General features: G+C 27.0%; 2 protein-coding genes across 14 annotated transcripts in view; one reads left to right on the top strand and one right to left on the bottom strand.

Annotated features, from left to right (window-relative positions):
- LOC122572690 (protein held out wings) overlaps positions 1 to 21893 on the top strand; it is a 49028-nt gene extending 27135 nt beyond the window's left edge. For 6 of the 13 annotated variants that reach the window (XM_043737989.1, XM_043737990.1, XM_043737984.1 and 3 more), the window contains 3 exons: positions 1359 to 1661; positions 11261 to 11388; positions 16997 to 21893. In XM_043737989.1, the coding sequence (XP_043593924.1) occupies positions 1359 to 1661; positions 11261 to 11343 (386 nt within the window). In that variant the 3' untranslated portion in view covers positions 11344 to 11388; positions 16997 to 21893. The other 7 variants (XR_006318529.1, XR_006318526.1, XR_006318528.1 and 4 more) reach the window with 7 other exon arrangements.
- Positions 21691 to 25919, bottom strand: LOC122572688 (anaphase-promoting complex subunit 2). Its single transcript, XM_043737980.1, has 8 exons — positions 25570 to 25919; positions 24956 to 25391; positions 24616 to 24854; positions 24324 to 24504; positions 24014 to 24239; positions 23710 to 23894; positions 22528 to 23073; positions 21691 to 22442 (listed from the first exon to the last, which is right to left on the bottom strand). Exons 1-8 carry the CDS (start codon positions 25651 to 25653, stop codon positions 22003 to 22005), a joined length of 2337 nt encoding a protein of 778 aa, XP_043593915.1. The 5' UTR covers positions 25654 to 25919; the 3' UTR covers positions 21691 to 22002.
- Between the last annotated feature and the right edge of the window lie 1126 nt (positions 25920 to 27045).

The raw sequence follows: 27045 nt of genomic DNA, 5'->3' as shown, positions 1-27045 counted from the left end.
TTTATTTTATAGGTGGACGCATGAAGGATATATTATCATCACTGTTATTACTTTTTAAAATGTTACCATGTAATTTTTAATGCATTAATCGATCTATCTCGGCATTCCCTATAAAAAGGTAGGTACCAATTTATCTATGTTGAGAAACTTTTATTTTAATTTATGTGAAAGACAAGAAAAACAAATACAAAAGTAGTTAAGGTAAGCGTCTTTCATACGACAGGTATGGTAAGCATATGCGAGTATGTTATATGTACAAGTGTATTATAATTAAATGGGTTAATAACATTTTATAGAGAATATCAAGATGGATTGATTAGTTCACTTAAAGTTATATGATCCCATTTAAGAAAAATTAAGTATGTTACCTTCATGTAACTTCAATTCATTCATTTATACTATAATATACTATAGTTGCAGCAGATTATATTCTCCTCGAAATCATTCGATTCTTATCTGAAAATTTTTTTATTCACAGGGTAAATTATTTTATAGGGAATGTCATTCGCATTTTTTATTAAAAATTGATGAAGATTGAACACTCTGTATATGTATATCTAAGTACTATATACACTTCATAAATGATGGTAATAAATATTTTGATGGACGTATAATAATCTAAATTATTTTTAATATCTTTTTGATAATAACATTTATAGAATTCAAAATTAAAATTGTTCAAAAATATATAAGATTTAATTGAGGAATTGATTATATTATTGAATACAAATAATTTGCAGTAAAATAATAATATAAAGTAATATAGACACATTAGTATAAAGTAAATAGGTACGAATGTTTCTAACTCTCAACGAGAAGCGTGTAATTCGTTCACAACATTTTAACGGCTATCAATTTTACGTATTAATTTCTCTTCTGTATATATCTCAAGAATCTCTGTCCTTCTAAATAATCTGCTAAACTACACCTTCTTAAACGTTTAGCAACCTCATTAAACGATTTAGCATTTTCAAGTATAACTTTATTAAAAATTTATAATATAAAATTATTACCTAATTCTGTATAGAACAAAATTTAAAAAATACTATATAAGAAATAGGTATACATGTTCAGTTTATCGTTGTTCGATTCACATTTTTCTGACGCTACCATACGCATTTAAATCGTTCAAAATATTTTTCATGTTATATGTTATTATACATTTACAAGTTATGTATATAAATAAATAAATCTCTATAACACGATGGGATATTTAGAAAATTAATAAAAGAAGTTAAAGATACTGAAAGGGGAAGAGGAGATGTAAAAAATTGTTTGCTATGATTGTAACGATAAATATAAATAAATATAAAATCAGTTTTCTTTGTAACTTGAAATGATGATAATGAATGTTTCAGCTTGCGACGAAGAGTGGAGACGTGTTGCAGCAGCAGCGGCAGAAACACAACGGCTTCTTCCAGGCTTGGCCACACCTATGAGGACACCTAGTGCTCCGTTAGGAGCTCCATTAATACTCTCGCCACGGATATCTGTCCCAACCACCGCGGCATCTCTTCTAAATGGTTCGGGTCCACCAGGATCTCTTCTTTCTGCCGGTGATCCCCATGGTTTAATTTACACGCCATATGCCGATTATGCCAACTACGCAGCCTTAGCAGCCTCGCCTCTCCTCGCGGATTACACTACTGCTGATAATTCTGGTGGGTTGTTTGCACGCTGATATTAGTTGCAACAACGTTTTTTATGAATATTTCCTTTTACTATCATTATTATGATTACTGCTACTTGTCCTGTTTGATCTCTTCTCGACCTTCCAGCACAGATTAAGTAAAGTAGAGTGCGCGAGAAAAAGAAAGAGAACGAGATAAAAAGAAGTAATAGAGACAAATGAAAAACAATTAATATATTTGTATTTTTTATCAATTTTTAAGTTTGTGTTTCTTCGTGGAGAATTTTCTTTAGCGATAAAAAATACTTAAATAGCATGCTGTATATTCCATATATTTATTTACAAAAACAAGGAGATTGTTGCTAAAGATTTATTTTATTCTATTTTATTCTATTTTATTTTATTTTATTTCATTTCATTTAATTTAATTTAATTTAATTTAATTTTATTTTATTTTATTTTATTTTATTTTATGTATTAATGAACGAATACATGAGAGATTAATGGCATAATTCTACATAGAACATTCTGCCTAATTTTATTGTTTAACATTTGATGTTGCACAATAATAAACAATCAGAAAAAATAGTAATGAAATCAAAACAATATTCCACTAAATACATACGATTTTACGGGAATAACACGTTTTTATTCAGTGTTAAACATTCAATCGCTAAGATGTATAAAATAACACGTGCAAAATTTTTATACAAATATTTTTACAAAATTCTTGGATCGAAAAATGTAACTACGGTAGTTACTCTGTATAATGATATTAACGTATATAATGACAACGTCATTTTATACATATATTTACACAGTACATATACATCTCTCTGCTTAAAAAAAGCTTTGCTTTAAAAATAGAAATATAAAAGGAATGTTCTCCACTATTAAGCAGAAAAATACATATTTACATATGTGTATATATGTATCTTTTTGTATTTATTTGTATGGTAAGAGCAGTTAATGTCGTCAAATATTTTGTCGCATCTGAAAGCGATTATTATTACTGTCTTTATTTTTATTATTACCATTAATATTACTACCATTACTATATCAATATCGTCATATATTATTATGCTTTTAATTATTATTATACTTATTATTGTTTTTTATCAGTAATAGGTATTATTGATATTATGTTAGTGTTTTCACTATTATATTGCACATTATCCGCAAATTATCATTATTATTCTCCTTTAGTTTTATTACTGTTGATGTACCATTTTTCAACATCATCCTGATTGTCATCGTTATTATTTTCATCATTCATAATTATCATTAGCAACAATAGAAACATAATGAGCAGATTGGTATAGAAGTCGTAATGATCTTAATGTCAAAATACGACAGCTATTAAAGAAAATAAGAAATTTGATAACATTTCTTGTAATAGAATTAGATGATATTATTTTTATTATAATATTAACTATTGTTTATACATACACATTAAGAGAGTCACATCAGTCATTTGCTAGTCGTATCAGTTTTGATAGTTATTTAATACTGATTATGTCCAATGATATTATAACTTGCATTTTTAAAACAGATAGTAGCAAGTAATAGAAATATTTGACATTAAAATATGTGTATCATGAAGAGACAAATCTTTGAATTCCGTATAAAGAGAATTAGTATGTGGTAAATACTACATGTATAATATTTGACAATCTTGTATCGAATTGCGGATCTATCGGAGTAAGACAAACTTTGAATCTCATAAAAATATTTTCTTATTTGATTTTTAACGTACTTCTCTTAAGTATTCGATTCAAATAACTTTCGAAAGAATCTCGTAAGTTTATAAACAATTTACGTATTTGTATGTATATTTCAAGTAACAATGTTTCTTATTTATTCTATACGCGATTTATGGCTGTTTTCTTTTTTATTGCAACGGTAAAAGAACTATTTTTAAAGAAGAGCATGTTATATATTGTTAAATTTTTACTGTTAAAGTTTCTATATTGTTGAATAGAATTATAAAAAGTATTCGTATAATTATATACAAATTTATCGAAGTATATTATAACTGAAAAAGAATATAATTAATCGTGTTTTTGTTCAAAGTTTATCATAATATTTAAAATGTTGTTTGATCATATTCTCTCAACCTTTTTTAGTAATGTAATAATAAGCTTCGATTTGTATACTCGAATTTCATAAGTTGGTTTAGAACAAACAAGATTTCAATACATGCAGTATTCAAGCTCGTACGCGATAAGTATAAGAAATCAATTCGTATATTTGTATATACATAAATATACACATAATCGTATAGACTAAAAATTAAGACGACTTCTCTTTGTGAATGAAATACTCGATTATCGTATGTCCAGTTATACACTCATACATTCGTTACCATTTATTACACATTATAGTAGATATATATATATATATATAGATCAATGTGTTCAGTAGGTATGATATGTTTGAAAAATGAAGTAGTCCCGACTTAAAATTAACCTTATTTTAGTAGGAAATAATAATAGCTTCGTCCGTGGAATTTACGTACACGAATAAAAATGATTATGTTAGGTATGAAATTGTTACTTCGTCTTTCGTATAATATCGTATTTGATACGCTATTATCTTAGTATTACATATTTTAAAGAATATTTTTCGTATACTTTTCTATTATGTAATAATTGCTACTTATTATCTGTTTCTTTATAATTTGTATATATTATAATCATTATAGTGGTGCTACTGCATTTATTATAGATAAATATTTATAATATGGAATTATCAGTGACACAAGTGCAATAAAATTTTATACTTACATTTTACTTTAAAAAATTAATCATTTGCCGAGACATAAAACATTAAGAGGCTATTCTAGTCTAGAGTGTCACATTTAGGCCTTTTACGAATTTTTTACAGAGATATCATTAAACTTTTTGATATCAGCGTTTTACACGCGTAATTTATTTCTTAAGAATATTCACCGCTATTATTATTAAATTGAGTAAATCATATGCTATTTAGCGCGATTCTTAAAAAATGTGTCCTATTGGATGACAGGTTGAACTTTTAATATACCGAAGTTATAGCGAAAATTTGAGATCAATCTTATTGAGATCGAAGCTTATATTAAAAAACCCGATTTCGAAAAAAACGTATTTAAAGTTTCTCATACGTTATCAGTTAATCGAAATTGATTTATATTTTCTGTGAACAATTTTAGTCTTAGTCTTCTTAGTAGCTTCTACCGACATTCTGAACGATGGACTCTTTCTTCTTATCGCAGAAATTTACGTACACTTTTGCTTACTGATCAATAGCTAGTCTCATCACACAGATAAGCATGCAGAACTGCTAGGAATCATTTATTAAATATACCAACGGTTAAAAAGATAGCGATTTTCACAGCTACTACTTCTGAATGTATTTATATGTTTTGAAACGAAGGAATATATCTTTTTTCTCATCCAAAATATTATTAAAATGCCATGCTTAAACTTGAACTTACCATTAATTTTCTCTTTATGTTATTGTACGTCACACGTTGCTAGCTGCATGCTCCATTTTTAAAACTTTTATTAATCCTATAAATTCAAGACAATCTTACCGCAGACATAATATGAAAAATTTATACATTGATTTTAAATTGGGTTTTTAAAATGCCTAAACTAGAATACTCTCTTAATACGAAGTATTACTATGTATTATACAGATATGTATGTATGCGTATATCATACATATATATCTATTATTGTTTTTTATTTAGAATATTAATTAGCTACATAATAAAAAATGAAAAGTATCGTGAATAACCTTTTCGTAAAGATAAACGATCTGGAATGAAAAAATATGTAAATAATTGATAAGAAACAGATTTCAGAGATTTGGGGCTTCCATGGAACGGATTGTCACACTTAACACTGTTGTACAATGTCATTTTCGTGGTTATATAGACAGACCACCACTGCGGATAGTAGTTGCAGTACGTTTTTAGATCCTGAAGAAGTTGGCTGCAATGCTGGCGGAACATCAGCAAAAAATTTCATTTGGACGTAGCTTTTATCCGAATAAGCCTTGCATAGTGTTGTATACAACAGTGTTAGGTGAAATCTATTTCAGTTTAAGAAATTAAATATTATAAAAAAGTATTTGTTAGAACATAATCTGTTAAAACAATTCACCTATGTGATATTGCTGTGAAAATTATTTCAAGCTTAATTTTGTAACTTGAAACCAAATGTGTTTATCATTCTTTTTCTTTATTTTAAATTATTAAAAGGAACTTTCAGTTTTCAAACATATCACGTCTTATGACATACTACGTATTTTATTTGTATTATTTAAAGGGATTTGAAGAATAGAATGTCTGCACGCGTTAATACGTCTGCATGATCGATTCTGTGGTGCATTGCCATATTGATTATATATTTAATGAAATAATCAAATATTATTTATTGCTATAACTCTAATATCAATATAGTTAAATATCAATCATTAACATAATTTATACAATAAGAATTAAGAGAAGAAATAAGCCAATTTCTCGTCAAAAAAACATCAACTACCTATGTACATCTTTACTTTTTTGTTTTTTTTGCATAATACTATTCTCAGATTGCAACTTTACTCGTATTATTTTATTCGTATGAGTAATTAATATGACGTATCCAGTGTAGTAAAAGATATTTTACTTTTATTTGAAATATTTATTAAATATTCTACATATTTTCAGAGTTACGGTAACACGATTTTCGTAGTAAGTACAATCAAATAGATTATTCTAGTATTATAGTATTCCGTTTATTATTGCACGAGAAATTTGTTTATTTTCAGCCATGTATGTATGTAATATTTTACGACCTTTGACAAGGTAAAAATGATTTTGAAAGTTGCATCGCAATTGAAAAGTGAAAATATTTTAAGTCATAATTAAAGCCAATATCTTATATATCTATGTCGGAGATGAAAGGACATCGGGGCCTTTCTTTTGCAACGTTTGGGAAGGTCAGCAATACTTTAGTCCAGACTTTTTATTATAGCTGCACTTAAACAATAAAGCTGAGGAATAGTCGTTCATGTTCTAATCCGAGTACGGGTGCCCGAGGTTTATGACAATGGGCTTGGGAAGTGACATAACGGGTCACTGAACGTAGCCACGATCACAGGAGGGACGTGTACCTAACAGAGGTATGGAATAATTATTGAAAAAGTAACAAAGATTGACCTGAGAGGTACGGAGAGGAGTATATAAGGGCAGTCCCACTTGGATTGCGGGTCAGTTCATTCAGATAAGTTCTACTTGTACGTTGAGTCACGTCGCATTCGTCATTCCGTTGGCCGTGGATTCGTTATCGAACCTAAATTCATTGTCATCGATATCTCGTCTGTCCGATCGCCGTTATTACTTGTTAACTCTTGTAATAATCACATCTGTACCAATAAAGATCAGCTAGAATACATAACCACGATGGCCAATTCGAGTGAAGATTCGTCAAACGCCCAAAATTCCAACGCCAACCCGACATATATATATATGATATTATTATTTATTCAATTTTTATATAATAAATAAATAAACATTAAATGTACGCTTATTAAATTTATGTGAAATTTAGTGTACAGAAGTTTGGCATAACTTATTAATGCACATCTGTATTCCTAGTTCTATTATTCCGTGTTAGGAATTGTTTGCACATAATAAAGTTATATGATTAGATATACGTATTAAATATCTAATTGTATATATATATATATATTTATATATATATAAATAATGTATTTATAATATACCGCGATATTTTTGGGTTCCTTTTGTAGTCTACAATTACTTTTGATTAATTTCCGCAAGTATATACTTACTTTTCAAATCACATTAAAAACTGTACTGCAATCACAAATCGTAATAAATAAATATTTTTGAAATATATACAGTTATATGTCCGAAAAATTTGATATTTATATATATATTAGGACTGGAACACATGTGTGCAGAAATGAGAAGCAAATTATTTAAGAAATATAAAAAGAAATTAAATATCGCGAGATAAAAAAAAATGGCGCTCAATTCTTGTCATATGTTAAATATAGAATATCGTACAAAAATATCTTATAAATACCTTCCTCGTATGGAAAGTGACGTATTATAGAAATTGTATTTTATGCTATTTTATGCATAAATAATAGTTATTGCTTAGAAATTAAAGATAGATATTTTTTATATATTTTTATTATATCCATTTCTACTTTCTGAAAATGATCTACCTAATGTGATTTACAATTTATATCACTAGGTACTAGGTTTTCATATACAATAGAGTCAAGGATCGTTACAAACAATGATTGCTAATGCTTTGAGAATAATTATATCAAGTACATATTATACACCTCTAAAAGCAAATTGGTCTTTTTTATGTACACGTCAGTAAATATTTTATGTTTAATACTTCTTTCGTTAGACAACATTCAATTTATTGTAAGATGAATTATTGTATTACCATGTAAAATATAGGTTACTCTGGTTTATATTTTGACAAAAATCCTTTTTTAATGGTACTCAATATTAATTATTATTTGTTTTGGAATCCATTAATCCAAAAAGGATAGTTTCAAATTTTCAATATTTTATTAGTAATAAAATTATACTAGATTCTCAGGGAAATCATTAGAAATTTCTAAAATCTTTTATATCAATGTTTAATGGCGTCTCAAAACGTGGGTAATTGTAAAAATTCGTTTAAATAATTTCACTAATTTTTTTTAAGTTTCTGACAAATCAAATACTTTTCCAATTTGCTATTTTATATGGCTGTGATTTTATTAATTCCATTATTGACAATATCATTGGCGGATTGTACTTTTAGTACAATACCTCAATATCACATACCTACATTTTCTTTTTTTTGGTAATATAATCTTTTCTTAAATATAATGAATATCAAATTGCTTAATAAATGTCTTAAATTATTTTTTATAGTTTCGGATTCATGTTATTTAAAAAGACTAGATTATTTTATATTTATTTTAAAACAGTTCGATGGATCTGGTTATAAGAAACAATTGTGAAGAGTGATAATCGTTTACGTATTAATATTGATTTTGCTATTTTCCTAAATCCATTTTTATGTTATTGTCATGGTATTTATATTTAAATATTTTATGTTTCAATATTGAAAATAAATATTTTTGCCGCGAGAAATTGCAACACGATACTTTAAATAAAATGGAATTAATTGAAAACACTATTGCTATTCAAATAGTTGCTAACATATTGAATATTAAATATTAGATAGTATTTTATAAATATAAAAATTACTCTTTTATAAATATTTTGATAACTTAGTTTTACAATATTTCCATCGTTATAATTCCTTCGTTTAAATTGTTTTACTATTGTGACTGCTAAACATCCTTTCAATATATAAACCGAATCTTATTCTGCTGTCAAGTAACGCTCCGTAATTGAAAAATTGTCTTTCTGTAAATTCCTATACACGTTTTCAACACATGTTAAAGTATTAAATACTATCTAATACATGCATTAATGTTAATTTTAGATTAATTTTAATAGAGTGTCAAATATAAGATGTTTTTCGCTTATAAGATTTAGTAGTAGTACTTTGATCAAGATAGTATTATAGTAGTATTCTGTTAGAAATGGCATAATCTTAGGAAAAATCTTAGTAGGAAAGAAACACAAAATATTTAAGTTTTATGTCGTTTTAGAGTCAAGTGATATTTAATTGGAGTTGAAATTGTTCTTTTAGTAACTAATTCCTTACCTGTTTGAAAAAAAATTGAGTATTAGTTTATAAATAAAATGTATAGAAATTTATTCTCTCATGAATTTCCTTGTGCTAAGGAACTTTTACTCGACATAAAGAAATAAATTAAGAAGCAATAATAAAAATAATATATTAGGGACCAAATACTCTGGTGCAACTATCTGTACGCATGTAAATATTTATTGATCTGTCTAGTTCTATAGGTTCAACAATGTAAGCAGTATTTAATAAGTGTTTTTTTTCGAATGAAATCTGAAAATAGCTGTGAACGATTGTATTGGGCTACTTCGTAGAAAAAATTTTAAGAATTTCTTTTATATTAATAATCTTTTATATTATAAATATTATTTTATGGAAATTATTAACAAACGGTATAGCCTGACTAGTAAAACTATTTGTGCAAAATAACACCATATTAGAGAATTCAAAGGATATGTTTAATGAAGCTTTTTAGTAAAAGGTATTCAATAGTCTTATGCGTAATGCTGACATTTATGTAAATTATTGTCTATTGTAGCAACATGATTTGAATAATAATTTTATAACAGTTTAATTATTACGATTCATTACAAATAAATGAAACAATTAATTACGAATACCTATTGTTAACGAACAAATGAGCAATAATTGTGCACTGTTTGTTGACTTCTCTATAGCCATGAAACGTGAAGAATTTTAGTATACATATAGCTAAAATTTGCTAAACGTGATAGTGTAATTTCTTGAAAACCATATAAATATATCTGTTTATTGTATTTAATATATATATATATATATATATATTATTGTATATTCGATAGATAATAAGAAAAAAAATTGTAAAGAAAGATAATTTGTAATGCGCATGTCTAATACTTCGATAATTAGTATCATCGACCATTAGTACTAGACATACGTAAAGCAAATATATTTCAAATATCTTTAACGTGTTAATGAAATTTATGATGCTATTTTTTTAATAGCAAGGTATAAGATGAAAATATTCGATTCACTCTACTTTAAGATTTGCCGTATGGATACACAAATTACAATAAACTGCAAAAGAATTTTACATATATAGAAGAAATCGATGATCGGACGACGTATAATTACTAAGAATTATTTCATTTCTTTCTTAAGAAATAAGTTTTATTTAATAAATACAATCTGCATAATTCTTAAATAGAAATACTTATGTGTATGCGCCCGTGTATATTTGCTAATAGCTTAATTAACAGATTAATAATATAAATGGGGAACATTAAAAATTGTTTCAATTTTCAATATTAAAAAGTAATGGATGAAGGAAGAAAACGGTTTAAAGGAACGAACGTATATTTTCTCTGGTTAATCTTTACTTTTACGAACACAAATATTCGTTGTTCAGAATCTTGTAAAGAAAATTGGAGTTTTAGATGCGTAAAATTACTATAAACTATAAACATATGCATATATATAGCAAGATATTGTAAAAATTTGAAATAATTAATAATACACGTACACATACATACATGTACATATGTATAACGCTTTTATGCTATTTCATTTCAGGGGATAGGATAATACCTATACGATAATAACTTTTCTGTTTCAAGGTTGACGACTGAACGCAAACTAATAAAGAGCATAGGAAAAGCGATTTGTGAAACTGATACACGTTTAAATATAAAAAAATATGTAATATATAAGATGTAAGTGAGAGCATTGGGGAAACTAAAATTGAGAACAAAAGTATAAAAGAAAGAAGCATTGGCTATTAGTTTGCGTTTTAATCGTAAACTTGTGGATAACTTTAATTTGCTATTATTGTTTATAGCGGCAGTTATGTGACCTGCCGAGGACTGGATAATAATAAATACATGTGGAAGCAGATGAATTATACACATTTGTATGTTGGGGACAGGTGCAGCAGGCGCTGCGAAACAACGTAGACACTTGGGTCAGATTCGCGAGCACCCTTATCAAAGGGCTGGTGCTTTGTCGTGAATCCGGAGAGCGCAATCACAATACTGTACGCGCCTCCGTGAAAAGGTTAGTTTCTTAGAAACGTTCCATTTTTTGTATAGTATTCCCACAATTATTATTTTCGTAATATCTATATATCCGTATCTATTGTCTATACGTGTGGATAGACAAAGATATTTATTATCTATCTTCTTTTATATTGTATTATATTTTATTTTATATTATATTCCTGTATATATATTATATATACTCATAAAGAGATATATAGATATATAGATATTATATTGTCTCGCAAAATATATTATATGTATAATGTCTTTCTCTTTCATATAGTGCACACTACTTGCAGGAAAAGTCTTCTTTTTATAGAATTGATTGATTTTTCTTAAACTTTGTTACTTTCGACTATTATGATGTTAGAATGAAATTAATAACTCGTTATACGAAACTTATACACCTGCTTATGTTTTTATACGGTGGATAGGTCCTTCCAGAAATTATGTGACAAAATATAATGCATCTTTATGTTGTAAACTTGTAAAGACAATTATATGTACATGCATACACATATATATATGGAGTATGTAAGAACAGAAAAGAGCGAACGCGAAACGACAGGTCAAGTCTAATGTTTCTAAAAAGGGAATTGTCAGAGCTTATTGTTGCCATTTTAATTCGAATGAAACAGGTTCCGCACAATATTGCTATAAAATAGAAAATAGAATGGAGAAACAGTCGACTGTCGATATTATTGAACTTAATTAAAACCGAGGAAATATGAAACAGAATTAGACTACAAACCTAAGAAAAAGTACCAAAAAGAAACTTCTAGCAAAGAGGATTGAAAACGAATGGACATTTTTGCCATTTTCAAATGGCACTATTTGTGCCATGTTTAATCGTATGAAAGAGAATTAAATTTTTTTTCTATGCCATGTTAAATTAAAATCATTGTCAGAAATCCGTGTAAAGGCAGAATTGGGTGTACATTCACGTGAAGTTGAAAAAAGTAAACGATTATATCGTAGATGTATAATGTTTGAGATTTTATACATTTCTTCCTCTTGTACGTTTAATTTCATCTTCTTATAAGTTTATCGCAGCTAACAATTACCTATTTACTAGTCAGTCATAATATCTTGCATCATAATAATAATTCTGTAAATGTCAAAAAATTGCATGCATTCCATAAAGACATGAATATGAAAATCATATTTAAATTGTTTATGGTCATATGAGAAAGCTTCAAGGTTCGAGAAAAATCATTTAAATTCATTAAAAAAGACCCTTCCTTTTTCTTTCTTGTTCTACAACATCTTTTTTCTGTACTTGAAAGCTAAAAATTTATTCTTTTACATATTTATATTACAAACCAAGTAATCAACGACTCGCTATTATTATTATTTTAGCCATGAGATAATGTCAGTTTAAATTCAAAATAATTGATAGTGACGGGTATTTATCCAAAGTATTGCAGTAGAAGTATTTTTCACTTTTTTTTTTAGCATTTTGCTCTTTATAAATAGACAATGAATTACAATTAATAAATCATAATGGAGATATCGGTGAGTTGTAATTTTTTAATTATACGTATAAGTATAATGTAACATATAACAAGGTAATAGCAGAATTATGGTGCCTTTTCCAAAAATATGTATGCTCCGATTATTACATTAACGTATATTCATAACGTTAATAAGAACAACAATGAAATTATTCACAAATTTTATTGTGATACATAGGGATACAAATGTGTTGCGTTTATTGAATCTTTTATATGTGGGAATTGGTTAAAACGTGTAGTATTCGAATAAATATGTTTGAGTCTTGCATAAAGTGCGAATGATGTATCGTACTATTAACCATATAAGAAAATTTGCTAATAAATCATAAAGTTCTAGACTGGAAGTAGAGACAGGAATTTTTTTGTATGATGTAATATACATCTGTTTTATGTATATTAAAAACTCTTTTAATTCAAATTTACATCTAAATTAAAAAAAAATGTACCAATAATTTTATTTTCGTGTAAAATATTGCAATTTTTTATTCCTTTTTATTTACTACACAACTTTTTTAAACAATGATCTTTTAATATGTTTAACATGTTATATAAACAATATCTTTGAAGAATACTTTAATCTTCTTTTTTATTTATAAGTTAATTTATCATATGTTATTTCCTTCGATGTTTATTAATATGTAATCCAATACTGACGTTAATATAATAGCATTTTCAGTGTTCTACAATAATATCTTTCTTGTAAAATTCATCATTTACATAAAACAAAAATCGAATGATTACGTAATTATTTTCAAATATAATTGCATATTGGTAAAACGCGAATTTCACGTAATGTTTCTATTATTGTAATTTGTGAATTTGAAATGTTTTTAAACTGAAAAATATCTATATCAAAGAAAACTTTGAAATTATTTGTTTGTGAAACTTTAAATTTTTTAATTAAGCGTAAGATGAAAGCTCACATTGAAGATTTTTTATACGCGTAAAATAATCTTGGAAATAGATTCGATCCTTTATTATTAAGAAAGAGTTTTATCAAAATTCTAGTCGATACTATTGTTGAATTATAATATAAAACTTATAATAAATATGAAATTTAGTTAAAAATATTTTATGAAAGACTCAAATCATACTATATTTCGTATTAAGTAATTTTTAACTTATTATATGTTGAAAGGAATTTTTACCTTAAAAATTAGGTTTATTTAGAATTTCTCTTTTAAAGATTTGAATTTTAATAAGGTTATTCAGTATTGTAGAAGTGGGTATGGTTAGTGATTTTGTACGACGTTAAAGGATCCGATACATATTACCTTTCATACCCTTCACATGCACAATTGAAATAAAAGTTAAAGTTTCAAGGTAATGTTGACTCCCCGCAATTAGGTATAAAGACTAAATATCTTTCAAAAATATATATTACTCCTTCTGTCTTCTTTGCATCATGAAACAAGAAGATAAATGATGGAGAGACTGCGGTATGGTATGGGTGCGCACCTACCCATTCTTTTTCTAAATCTTTTTTACTTCTACACGATTTGTCCGCATTTTTATATTAGTGCTAATCTGAAATCTTCATATTATAGCTATTGATAATCAATGAGAGTACCGTTATCATTGTCGAAGGATAATTGATATAGGGTGTACATGAATAAAAACAATACTTTAAAAGTAAAAACGAAAAAAGAAAATAAAAAATACGTTTGAAGAAGAGCAAATATAAATATAAAATGCAGCTCTGAAAATAATATTGTGTACTACGACTGATTTAATATTTACCTACGACATAATATGTAATCTTTATTCAAAGATCACGTATGTGACCATGCATCAAAATCGATAAATTTTTTGGCAACTTGTGCCTGTGGAACACTTATTCATTCCATTTACGTCTGCCTTTTTGTGCGTGTACATTTATACGATATACATACGTGTCTACGCGTGCGTGTCGTACGTGTATTTCAAATAAATATTTATACAAAGTACAAGAAGAGTAGTTTCTTTTTATTTCGAATGAAGAAAAATGACAGGGATGGTACTACGATACGATGCGAAGGCTTAAGCTACGAGGAAGTGTAGTCTAATCTATCATATAGTATACTTTATCGTATTATTTTTCAACTTCGGATGTTTTCGTTCCACTTGAATCCAGGACATCACTTATATCGCACGAAAATATGCAAATTTAGAAGTACATGTACCTAAAAATTTGCCTGTATATATCGTATTAATTTAATCACTACTCTCTTTAACGTCTCGGGAAACTTACTCAACTAATTTTACCAAAAGTTAAAAATTTTTTCGACGCGTTGTAAACAATTTTTTTTTAACAATTTTTGCCAAACTTTATTACCTAGAAATAAAAGATTTTATATTTTAATCCTAAAAATGCATCCTATATCCTTTTTTATGTATCATCACTAACAATACCACGCATAATTTACAATGGCACCTTTATTATAGAAGTGATTTCATTTTTTACACAAAACGTATAACTATGCATTGTCTTTATAAAACTAACCAGAAATGCTCCACACGGCCAAGTTGACACTAACTTGATGTTTCTATTCACATATATATATATATCTTTTTTTTTTTTTTCATGTAGCCTATATGATATTTTTATCGGAATAATAGGTACACCAACAAAAGTAATAATCTGGATGAAAAAATCTAAAGAATATTCATTATTTTGATAAACTTAACGAAAATGTAATATGTTCAATTTTCTTTGTTATTTTATGCTTAAATAATAATGCAACATGTTTATCGTGTGTTCATTGTAAATATTAATTGTAGAATAATGGAGGATATATTGAAAAAGAAGGGAGATGGGGAAAAGTGAGGACAAAATTTATCCAGATGATTCTTAGGGGAAACAAGCATTGAAAATATTCAACAACAATATAATTACAAAATAGTCAATTGTGAGCAGAAATTGTGAGATATCGAATCTACCTCACAGGTTTTCCTTTGTACATGTTTTGCTGGACAATTAACGCTACGTATTTATATAATGTAAACAGATCTTAACACCATATGCAAAGGTATGCTTTTTTCAGAGATTGTAAAATAGACCTATTTTATTGTACGGCACGCGTGTAATTCATTGGCCTTTTGACACCTGCTTGATAATAGGATATTAATCGTTATAGTTAATACGATTCACAGTAATAATATTGCTGTAACTATGGATTTAATATCATACATACGTACAGTGTCATTTAACGCTACTATATGGTGGCAGGTGCACACCCAAGCTGCCTACAAAATGATATAATTTTTTGGGAAATAACGAATTCCTCGCATTTTAAATAACTAAAAATCATCTTACCACCTACTATTCTAAGTCTGCTTTTTTACACTTGTTTATGTCTTTAAATCGTTCAGTTTTAGAATCTTGTACACAGTTTTATATATTTATCTTCTCGACTATCCTAAGCGCGGGGAGGGCACATGATTATGTGAAACTTATAACCAAAATACATTTAACCCTCTAATGATCGATCGAATTTCTTTTATAAGAGAAAGACAGAAAAAAGCTATCATCGTGTCAGATCATGCACATTGTAACAATAATAACGAAGCTTGGAAAAATTATGAAATCCTAAATTATATGTATAGCTGCATACATATATGTGAAGTTTATGAACTTTCGGTAATTAGAGGGCTGTTAATTGTAAACGATGAATGACAAGTAACGAAGTATGAGCTTCATTTCATCGATATATAATATTCTGACAATGTTTCTATCACGTGTATCATGTTTTATATGAAATAAATGCTTATACACTAATATTGACCAAAAGGGAGTGCGAAGCAGTTGTTTGTTAATCGTTATTTCTTTGATTATACTCGTTTCATTAGATGTTAGCTTTTACTTTTTATATGTGAATACGTACCTTAAATTAATAAAACAAATCTCTTATTAGGCGATCGGGCAAATGAATTCCTTTTAATCGTTTAATAATTTAGGTAACTTAAAATGCAAAAATATCTAAGGAAAGGCAATGCTTCCCACTAACTACATTTCTTTCAACTATCGAACTGTTCAAAAACTTAATGTTAACATGAATCGATCATAATTAAATTACTAACAAACTGTTTTTCTTTTCTTTCTTTTTAACCTTGGTTGCCCATGGCCTATAGGCTTGGAGTGCTAACAATGGAATCCACTCGCCCCGTGCTAACACCTGGACTCTGGAACAACATCCGCGTTCGATCGGTTCACCAACCAGATGACCACCTTCGCCGTTCGCATCACCAGCCCTGTTGTTCGTCAAGTTTATCCATCCTGTACCCTCTTCGTGTCTTTAAAATTGTACAGCCTTGTTTAAATTGCTTTGCTCGTTCCGCTAGCGTTCGTTTGTGCTGGCGTTTCCAACGTCAGACAGGTAATTAAGTCTCTGATTGTGAGTTACTTACCGACGAAAAAGGATCAATTTTCAACAAAAATCACTCTGTATCACGATGCTGGAATATGCGACAAATAATCAATTAGGATCATAATTAAATGCATCTTTATTTTTAACGCAAACGAAGCGATAATTTTGCAACATTTTTTATTTCGAAGCAAAATTAAAATTATTTCGGTTCTACTGCATAAATTTGAGAAATTTGCCTGAATTTCAATGAATCACCACTATAAAATTAATACAATGCCAACATAATTTATTATCAATTCTTTTGCTTCTTAAACATAACTATTTTGCGAAGTACATAGTTATTCGACTATTATCTTTACGTATGTACCATCATCATTTTTTCACGTTAAAATACTAACTTATTTATTATTAAAATAATAAATTTCAAATTTTTTCGTATAAAATGTTTCAAGGCGTGATATAACTAGAAAATAATAGATTTTTCAACATTACTAAATTCACAATTATTATTCATTGAATAGTCTACAAAAAATCCTATATATATATATGCATGATTTGCAACATGTATAATACGTGTAAATAGTACGTATCCGTAGAAATTCTCTATATCGTATACCATTATGAATTATAATCGCTAAATTTATTTACGACACATGTCGTAATGTGGAACAATATTACTTATCTCTTAAATATCGTTCAATTTATCCTCTTACTGTTATTATTTCTTCTTCATATTACCTACAATTTAAATTGAATATTTGTAAACCTTACTATATTTAGTAACGTCGATGCTTGAACGTATTTTTGCCACGTATGTATATGAACGTGTGATTAATGAAAGTTGAGTTTCTAATAATATGCGCAATGAAACATGCATAAAAGCACTATTCATACAAGAAACAGAATCATAAACTTCGTTTGTTTTACGAATTTTTAATACCTTATAACTTCTGATTCCATTATATGTATAGTACTCCTAGCTGAATAATGTTCTCAAAGGCAATTGACTAGATATTACTTTAATTTCATTGATATCTACGACAAATTAAAATTCAGTAATACATATTCAGTAATACATATATGTACATATGTTATACATTTGTATAATGTATAACTAGGAAATATTCAAAATTCATGCAAATTATTTTGCAAATTAATTTATTAACAATATACGAATCTCATTTTTCTGTTATATCACACCTCTTAGATGATCTATACACTAAAAATTCATTTTAAACACTATACATGTTTCTATTTAGAACAGTTTATCACAGATTATAAAATGAAGTTTTCTGCATAATAGCTATATCAATTTTTTAGTACTTACGTCCTTATTAGAGCAATAAAATGAATAGGGAGAGAAAAGGGGCTAAAAATTTATGTATAAACATTATGTATTTTATATAACTTAGAAAATAATATATCCACATGTAATAGGTGCAATATAAAATCAAAATTTGTTTTCATTTTGATACTTTTTAACTGAAATTGAATAATTTAACCCGCGAAAAAAGCAATTCTCTGAATAAAAATTTAAGAATATTTTTGTTTTAATGTTAAGTGAGAGCTATTTACAGAGATAAAGTTTTATACCAATAATAGCATGTTAAATAATTGTTATATTAATAGACGATGAACTTATAACATAACACAAAAATAGAAAATTTTACGTGTCAAATTTAATTATAAATAAGAAATTTATTGGATACTTTGTATCTAACTTTCTGAATTTACAACTCATTAGTTTGATCAAGAAAGGCCAAGAAAATCAAAATATATTTGAAGATATTAATTAAGTATTAAAAATATAAAAGGTCTCTTTAAATACACATATTAGTTTGTTGTGTGGCTAGGAAGAATCTCCACTTTTTAACAAAGAGATACATATGTAATATTTTATTATTTTATGATTTGAAAATTCTGTTATGTAATATTACGGTGCAATTTACTTGTAAAATAATAGACTTTGATCATTTATTGAATATTTTCAATTTTACTTATCTAGATAAATTCACAAAGAAACCATTTATTTTTCTTTCCTTTTTATAAATGTAGATTAGGAAGAGTTGTTTATAAAAACGATATTCCTACAAATGGTGAGCAATTTAATTAAGACAAAGAACAGCATATGGAAGTTGTTTACTACCTTCATTGTTATTTGGAATATATCTACATTTATAATGTTATATAATGAAGTTATCTATATATAATAGAAGAGAGTGTTTATATGTGAGATTGATTTATTTACCAGTCAATAATATCATTTAGATATACAAATAATATTGTGTTAATCATTTAGATTTGCCATATGTACATGTAATAAGAACTTTCTATCATGTTCATTTGTGTATATTTGATGATCTGTGTAACATGCTTGTACTTTAAACAAGCATTTTGAACATTTTCAACTATATAAGGACAAACAACTATTACTTTGTGTAAATAGATTATATTTCATGATCTAATTGTACTAAGAGTGATCTGAATTCTACTTAAGTTTATAGCTTAAAGTAGTATATCCACTATATTTTAATACAATGTGTAATTCAAAATAATGATGCAAAAGAAACACAGATATTTTACAAAAGCACATACATATATAGGAGCGGGGGAAGTTGAAAATTGATGAAACTTTTGCCGTGTATTTAGTGCAATGATGATATCATTAATATATATATATATATATATATATATATATATATATATATACATATATATATATACACGTGTATATATATATATATCTTTGAGTCACACATAAAATAATAACGTAAAAATATATACATATTTTACTTCTTATTTGGTCTTATATAAGTGTCCTGGTTTTGAAAATCACTAAGATATATTCTTTGATATTTTATATCGGACTTTAATATTAAAGTAAAATATGATAGTGCATTAAATATCATTTACCCTTCTTAAATAAAAAATAATACAGATTATTTTTAGTGAATGATATTAATTACTGATTATGTATTAAAAATCTATATATTATTTGATTGGAATGATAATTATATAATCAAGTTTTTATCATACTTTCCCTTAATAATAAAGGATTTATAACTGCATCATAGGGAGCAAAAGTGTTATAAATTTCAAAAAATAAAATAATTTGTTTACAATAATCAATATATAATATTCGACAACTTCTAGCAATCTCAAACAAAAGTTCTTTCTTCTATTTTTTCTTCTATTAAGACTTTTTCTTCTATTTTCTTAGAAACAAAAAGTTTTTAATCTTACGTATATATAAATATATCATATATTGATTATGAAATACTTACATTCATATGTATCATTACTAGATTCAGGACGTTTGATATGTATCTTAAATTCGGCAAAATTGTCTCTATTTTTTAACTTTCCCTTTTAATATTAAACAAATTATTATATGTATTCATTGACTGTTTATATGTAGATGAACTTACATATTTTTTAAGTCTTATACAGTTGCAGGTACATACACATGTTACAAAATACGCATACAAATTTTTAAAAACATAAAAAACATAATTTAGAAATAACAATATGATATATCATACTATCACTACGATATATTGCTCTCATATGCGAGACATTGTTTTTGAAATGAATGTATGATATATAATCATTAATATTTAATCACAGTCAGACAATTAACAATGTATTTTTTCATTATATTTGGAAAACTGTAACTTTGGAATGTTAATAATATTACCATTAATAATCTATTTACTATTAATAATCAGTCATGGCAAAAACTAGTTAATATTTGTTTAATTCTATAGTGTTTTAAGTTTGGTAACAGTATGTAACATATATGTATATATGTCACAAAAGATTATAGATGCTTTCATCAAAATTATTTTAATTGGATTAGATTATTTAAAAATATTTGACATTGAGATCAAGGAGTAAATATCATTTGTATTTGCAATACTTATTCAAATAACATGTATATGTACCTTTATATGGATATATGTATACATACATAGATTTATATATGTATGTATGTATACAGTTTTGTTAATAAGAATATTTGTATTTACTATTTACGTTTATTACAATAATTGCTTAATTCTTGTCAAAATTTATAAAATGATTTGTTTTATATTTTATTTTATTGTTGATATTTCTGTCAACAATGCAAGATATGTAGCAAGTATAGGTCAAAATATAAAATAATTTTATTTTCAAATTATCTAAAAGATTTATTTATTAAATGTGTAATTAAGGTTTTCCATTGTTCATTGCAATTTTTCCATACATTGCAGAGAAGGGTAAGAAAGATTACTGTATAAATATAATAATAACATTTTGATATTTTTAAGTACAGAGGAGTATACTTTTTAAAAAATTGCGCTGCAAATAATGTGAATGGTATGCAAAGATGATATTAATTTCTCCGAGAAACTAAAGTATAATATATAATTAAACTATAATGTGCATGTATATATAATGCTTAACTATGCAGGCAACTACATTAATATATTGAATTTATTATATTATGCATTTTGTTTATAAATGCATTACAGAAATATTTTGTTATAACTGTATCTATTATCTGATTGTAACATACAATTTACGCGTTAGAAAAAAAGTAATTCTCGCCTTCATCTTTATTATACAGTACATAAAATTTCATTGTTGCTCAGTATATTAAACTATGGGTTTAAACAGTATTATACAGATTAATTTTTATTATTAATCTTATTGTATGAAATCAACTTTTAAACATTGATGAGTTTATCGCATATTATACATCATATAATACAAAGAATTAAATAATAATTATGATTTTGGTAAACGATATAAGCCACCTGAAAATAATAGTTGATGTTCTCTCACTTTTCTATCAAGAAATTGTCTCAATTCAGGTAAGCCACATTCCATTGCTCCTGGACCTTGAGACGCGAACATTTTTAACATTTGATGAATTCTTTCTAAAGGCATAGAATCTAAATTGGTTAGCATGCCAACAATATAAGACCAAAACACTTGAAGTTCTTCCTCCCTCTGATCACTTGCAGATGCCATTGCACTTTCTACTTCTTCTTCCAGAACAATATCTGATAAAGATCTGGTTTTCGTCGAACTTTCTTCTTGTAATATGAAGACATCATTAGAAATTTCTTTCAAGAGACCCTGCGAAACCCAAAAAGTTATTTTTCTTCTTAACACAGTTGCAGGGGCATGCATTATTTCTGCAAGTTCTTCTAGAGCCCATTCTTCTGCAAGTTGAAAAATACAATAAATATATTAATATTAAACAAATTTAAGGATGTTAATAATAACATGTGCATAAATATTTCTTACTCTTATCTTGAAAATGTAAGATTATTGTAGCATGTATGGGTGTTACATTTATATCTAATTTTCTATCTTTTAATTCAATTTCTAAATTAACATTTCCAAGATGAGGTTTCCAACAAAGTGTTCTATTTCCTTTTAGAGTTTCAAATGCTTTTACATATTTGTTTAATTGGTCCTGTACAATTTTAGGTAACTCTAATTTCCAATTTTCTTTAAATGGTGGCCAAAACTGTGCTGATAATATCAATGCAGATGTAGGGAAGTGCTCTTTTTCTAAAGTGTAACTAGCATCAGATTGTATATGTCCATCTATTCTTTTAGAATCATATACATCTTTTAACATAACTTCACAGTAATGAAGTTGATTTTCTCCAAAACGCCTTTTCAATAATTCTAAATGACGGATTTCTCGTTCAGTATGATAATTTAATTGAGACAGTAGTCTGTCTGCTAATAATGTACGATATTCATTTACAAATAGATCTTGACTACCATATACATTTACTAACATCGATATTATATCTGACATCCTGCGTTGTGCTGATTTTGCTATAAAAAAAAGAGATTTAAATCTATTTTAGTAAACCCAAATGTGTACTTTGTAAGATTTATTACATAATAATGTATAAAAAAATTAGTTAAAGTTTAAATAGGAATATTGTAAAGAAAATTCTATTAAAATTAAAAAGAGATTGTGCAGCCAGGTGTTCATAAAATAAATTTGCAAGTTTAAATATATTGAAAATACTACATACTACATACTACAATATTGCAGTAAAACATTTTCTTAGTTTATGCAATAGTTGCATACACAAGACCTTTTGATTATTTTAACGAATACAGATTAGAAAGATTCAAATTAGGTAAATTTTAGTGGTCATAGAGAAGGTTCTTTTTATCACAATCTGCATATCAATAATAATCCTAAATACTTCTAATCCTAAATAATTCCAAAATCTACTTATAATAGATATATAACAGACATATATATATAGATTTTGAATTGTTATCTAAATATTACGTAATCAGATATGTAAATAGAAACAAATGTATCTTAAATGGAAACATAACCAATACAACATTCCTTGGAGAAGACATATTTCTATTATTTTAGTATAAAACATAAAATTCATATTCAGTGTTTTGACTAATCATCTTAAAACACCTTAGATGTTATAAACATACCAGGATCAGCATCAACAGGATCTGGCATCCATTTGTCCCAATCTTCATTTTCTTCATCGCCAGAACCATCATCTAATTGTAAAGATTCGCCCTTGACTAGTTCATCAGCTAGATCACTTGGTGAGTCATCAAGCAAATCACTCACTACGCAACGTACAGTATCCTCTCTGGTTCTTAAATAAATTCTAAATAATATGTAAAAGCGTTTAAATATTTTGTAAAAAAGTTCATTGGTGATTTAACAGATTATAATTAGTACACTTTAATAATTGTTGATAAAATATGATGTTAATATAATAGTTACTTAATAGGTTCTGTTATTGTTTCAAGGAGGACACCTGTAGGATCCAATTGTCTCAATGCTCTTATAGCTGCAATATAAGCTGTTATTATGTCTGGTGTATTTACGCCTGGATGTAATAATCTTGTTTTTAATGCTTCTTGTAGACTTTCTATTAGGACTTTACGTAAATCTGTTCGTTCTAGACAAATACGTAAATCATCTATTGCAGGTTGAGAATCAGGATACTCTAAACATAAAAAACATTATAAGTAACATAAACATGAATGTAGCAGGTATAAGAAGATATATGTGTGAACTATGTTTTAATAACCTATTATGATGTCAAAGAGTTGTTCAATTCTAAATCTTGTATATGTTTCATATAAAAAATGAGACAGTTTCTGTTTAAATTTGTCTATAGCATTACGAGTTTGATTAGTCAAAGATACAACCTTTGAAAAACCACCAGAATATATTCTTATTAACCAACTCATAACAACTGTTTCAAGCCACTGTGAAATAAAATATAAAATATGACATTGATTATATTATTCATTGCATTCGAGAGATCAGGCAAGTACAGTTTATATTATGTAAGTGGAGTATGTATAACAAAATCTTACATTTTCTAATGATTTTAATTGTGACACATCAAATGTTTTATCACATGATTGACTGACATGATTTTTGATACGTATATGTATCAGTGATGTTAGAACATTACCAACTAATCTCTCTAATAGTTCTAATTCAATTAATTTTCTATTTGTTTCATGGAACATAAATACAATCATTTGACACTGACATTTATCTACTTCCTGATAACAACCCATACATTGAGCAGTATCACTTCCAGTAGTTACTGCAAAGTAAACACTCAGTAGTACAGTAAGTAGAATATATAAATATTAAAATTTTGTTATTTACTTTCTTATAATTAAATTGTAACAGAAAACCAAATACCTTGTGTAGAACTATCTGCACTACAAAATACATTAAACGCAATTTTATAAAATTGTTCAACTATGTGTTCATAGTGAAGTGGTAACTGACTTAATAGCGTAGATCGTACAATTAATTTAAATTGGCCTAGTACATTGTTCCCATTTGTTGTAGATTGAGCTGTTTCATTTTGTGTTAAGTATTCTAACTTTTTTAATAATGGCAAAAATTCTGTTAAACTTATATATAATCCATCTACTGCATTTTTAAAATGCTCGAAACCTTGTTGTCCAGTCACATCATTTGTGAATTTTTTCCAAAATGTGGGTGCTACATTTTGCCGAATATATAACTCTATATGGTAAATAACTATATCTTCAACAAATTGTGTCAAATTCAACCTCTTTATTTCTTTAATCACATCTGCAAATTCTTCATCTGTACATTCATTTTGAATCTAAAACAAATATTAAGTTACTTACTTTACAAATATTAAGTTATTATTTTAAACACATATTTCAAGAATATATGCATTTGATTATGTATTAAATTATAAGCACTCAATAAAGTATTCGTTACTACTAAGTATATTTTCAAGATAAGCAAATCTAGATATTTACAAAATATAAACAAACCTTTTCATATAAAATAGGAAATGCATACTGAACTTGAGGGAAAAAATCGTTTTTATTGATCTGAGATTTATCCATATTATACATATATAATTTAACCAATTTTAAAATTATAATCACTTTTCATAATTGATTATCTGGTAATATTTTTCTTCTAAATTATTAAGAAATTAGAATATAAAATGTATTTAAATATATGTTAATCAAATGAGAATATCGATCATACATTTCGGACTCTTTCAAAATAAATACAATATTTTGCTACATAAACTGCTGAAAAACTCGTCTACTGTTACTATTAATATAGTAATACCTATTATAAATATAAATAAAAACATACACGACTAGCATTACGTAGTAAGGTTATTTCAGAAATGAATCAGGAGATCGTCAATGCTTATGGGCGATACCTATGTAGTGAAATTCAACTAAAAACTGGGTACTAATTGTAACAATAAGAGCCTCTCGTGGTCAATAACTGAACTAGTCGTACGTTTCGTCTTCAGTGTTTTTACTGGGAGAAATACGAGAATGCATAGGAAGAGAGGAAATGTAATCGTGCGACCCTGCTTCACTGCATTGTATCGGTAAATACTGTAAAGAAAAAATATGCACACAGCACGAAGCAGTATCAGAACAAATATATGTCAATTGTAAGTATCCATTTGAGAATTCCTTCTGATAGTTTCTCGCAAGAGTACTGTCAAGTTGTATATTCATTTAAGAAGAAACAAAGGATATAACCTAACAAACACGAAGATGGTACCCCCCTGGGGGTAGCCATCCACACAATAATCAAACAGCTAAAAAATTTCACCAAATGTCCAAATTGGACAAATTGTGAATGTAAATTATTAAACAAAAAAAAAAAAAAAAAAAAAAATTTAAGAAGAACTCTCAGAATCGTGTCATTTGAGATTCGTCTAGATAGTGTATGAGTCATATGCTGACATTCCGCAGTTCATTTTGAACCACGAGGTGTATACTTGATCCGAAAATAGAATTTTTATTAATGAGCTGAAACTAGAAAATAAACTGTAAGTTGTCAATGATACCAGCAGAGAACGGTGTTAAATTAATGGAAGATTACAATAAATTATTTGCGAAAAATGTGGAATAAACAGAATGTGTTCTTTAAGTTGTATTGAAGAAATATGTTATATAAAATTCTATACTTCATTTATGATATAGAATATCCTATTTTATACATTGTTTACAATTTCATAGGAAACTTCAATGTTAATTCAAAATTATATACATAATTTGACTGATCTGTATTTATGAGAATGACAGTTTATAAGAACACACATCCACTATAACTGTATATGTAATAATCCACATATATAGACTGGGCCCAAGACTCACCACCCCAAAACCTATAAAGTACATATGTATATATATCTTCTTGTTTTCACAGAACGATATTGATGTATATCAGCGTTATTAATAACGTATATATATATATATATATATATATAT

Source organism: Bombus pyrosoma, linkage group LG11 (genome assembly GCF_014825855.1).
Source record: "Bombus pyrosoma isolate SC7728 linkage group LG11, ASM1482585v1, whole genome shotgun sequence".
Classification (NCBI taxonomy): Eukaryota; Metazoa; Arthropoda; class Insecta; order Hymenoptera; family Apidae; genus Bombus; species Bombus pyrosoma.
Note: the sequence above shows the minus strand (reverse complement) of the source record. Positions and strands in the feature narration are given on the sequence as shown.

Bases quoted from the DNA above. Each gene is read 5' to 3' on its own strand.
- LOC122572688 (XM_043737980.1), bottom strand. From the start codon at position 25,653: ATGTATAATATGGATAAATCTCAGATCAATAAAAACGATTTTTTCCCT. The intron at 24,505-24,615 runs GTAAGATTTTGT...TTTATTTCACAG, and splicing joins AATTAAAATCATTAGAAAAT to TGGCTTGAAACAGTTGTTAT. The intron at 24,240-24,323 runs GTTATTAAAACA...TTTTATGTTTAG, and splicing joins ACTCTTTGACATCATAATAG to AGTATCCTGATTCTCAACCT.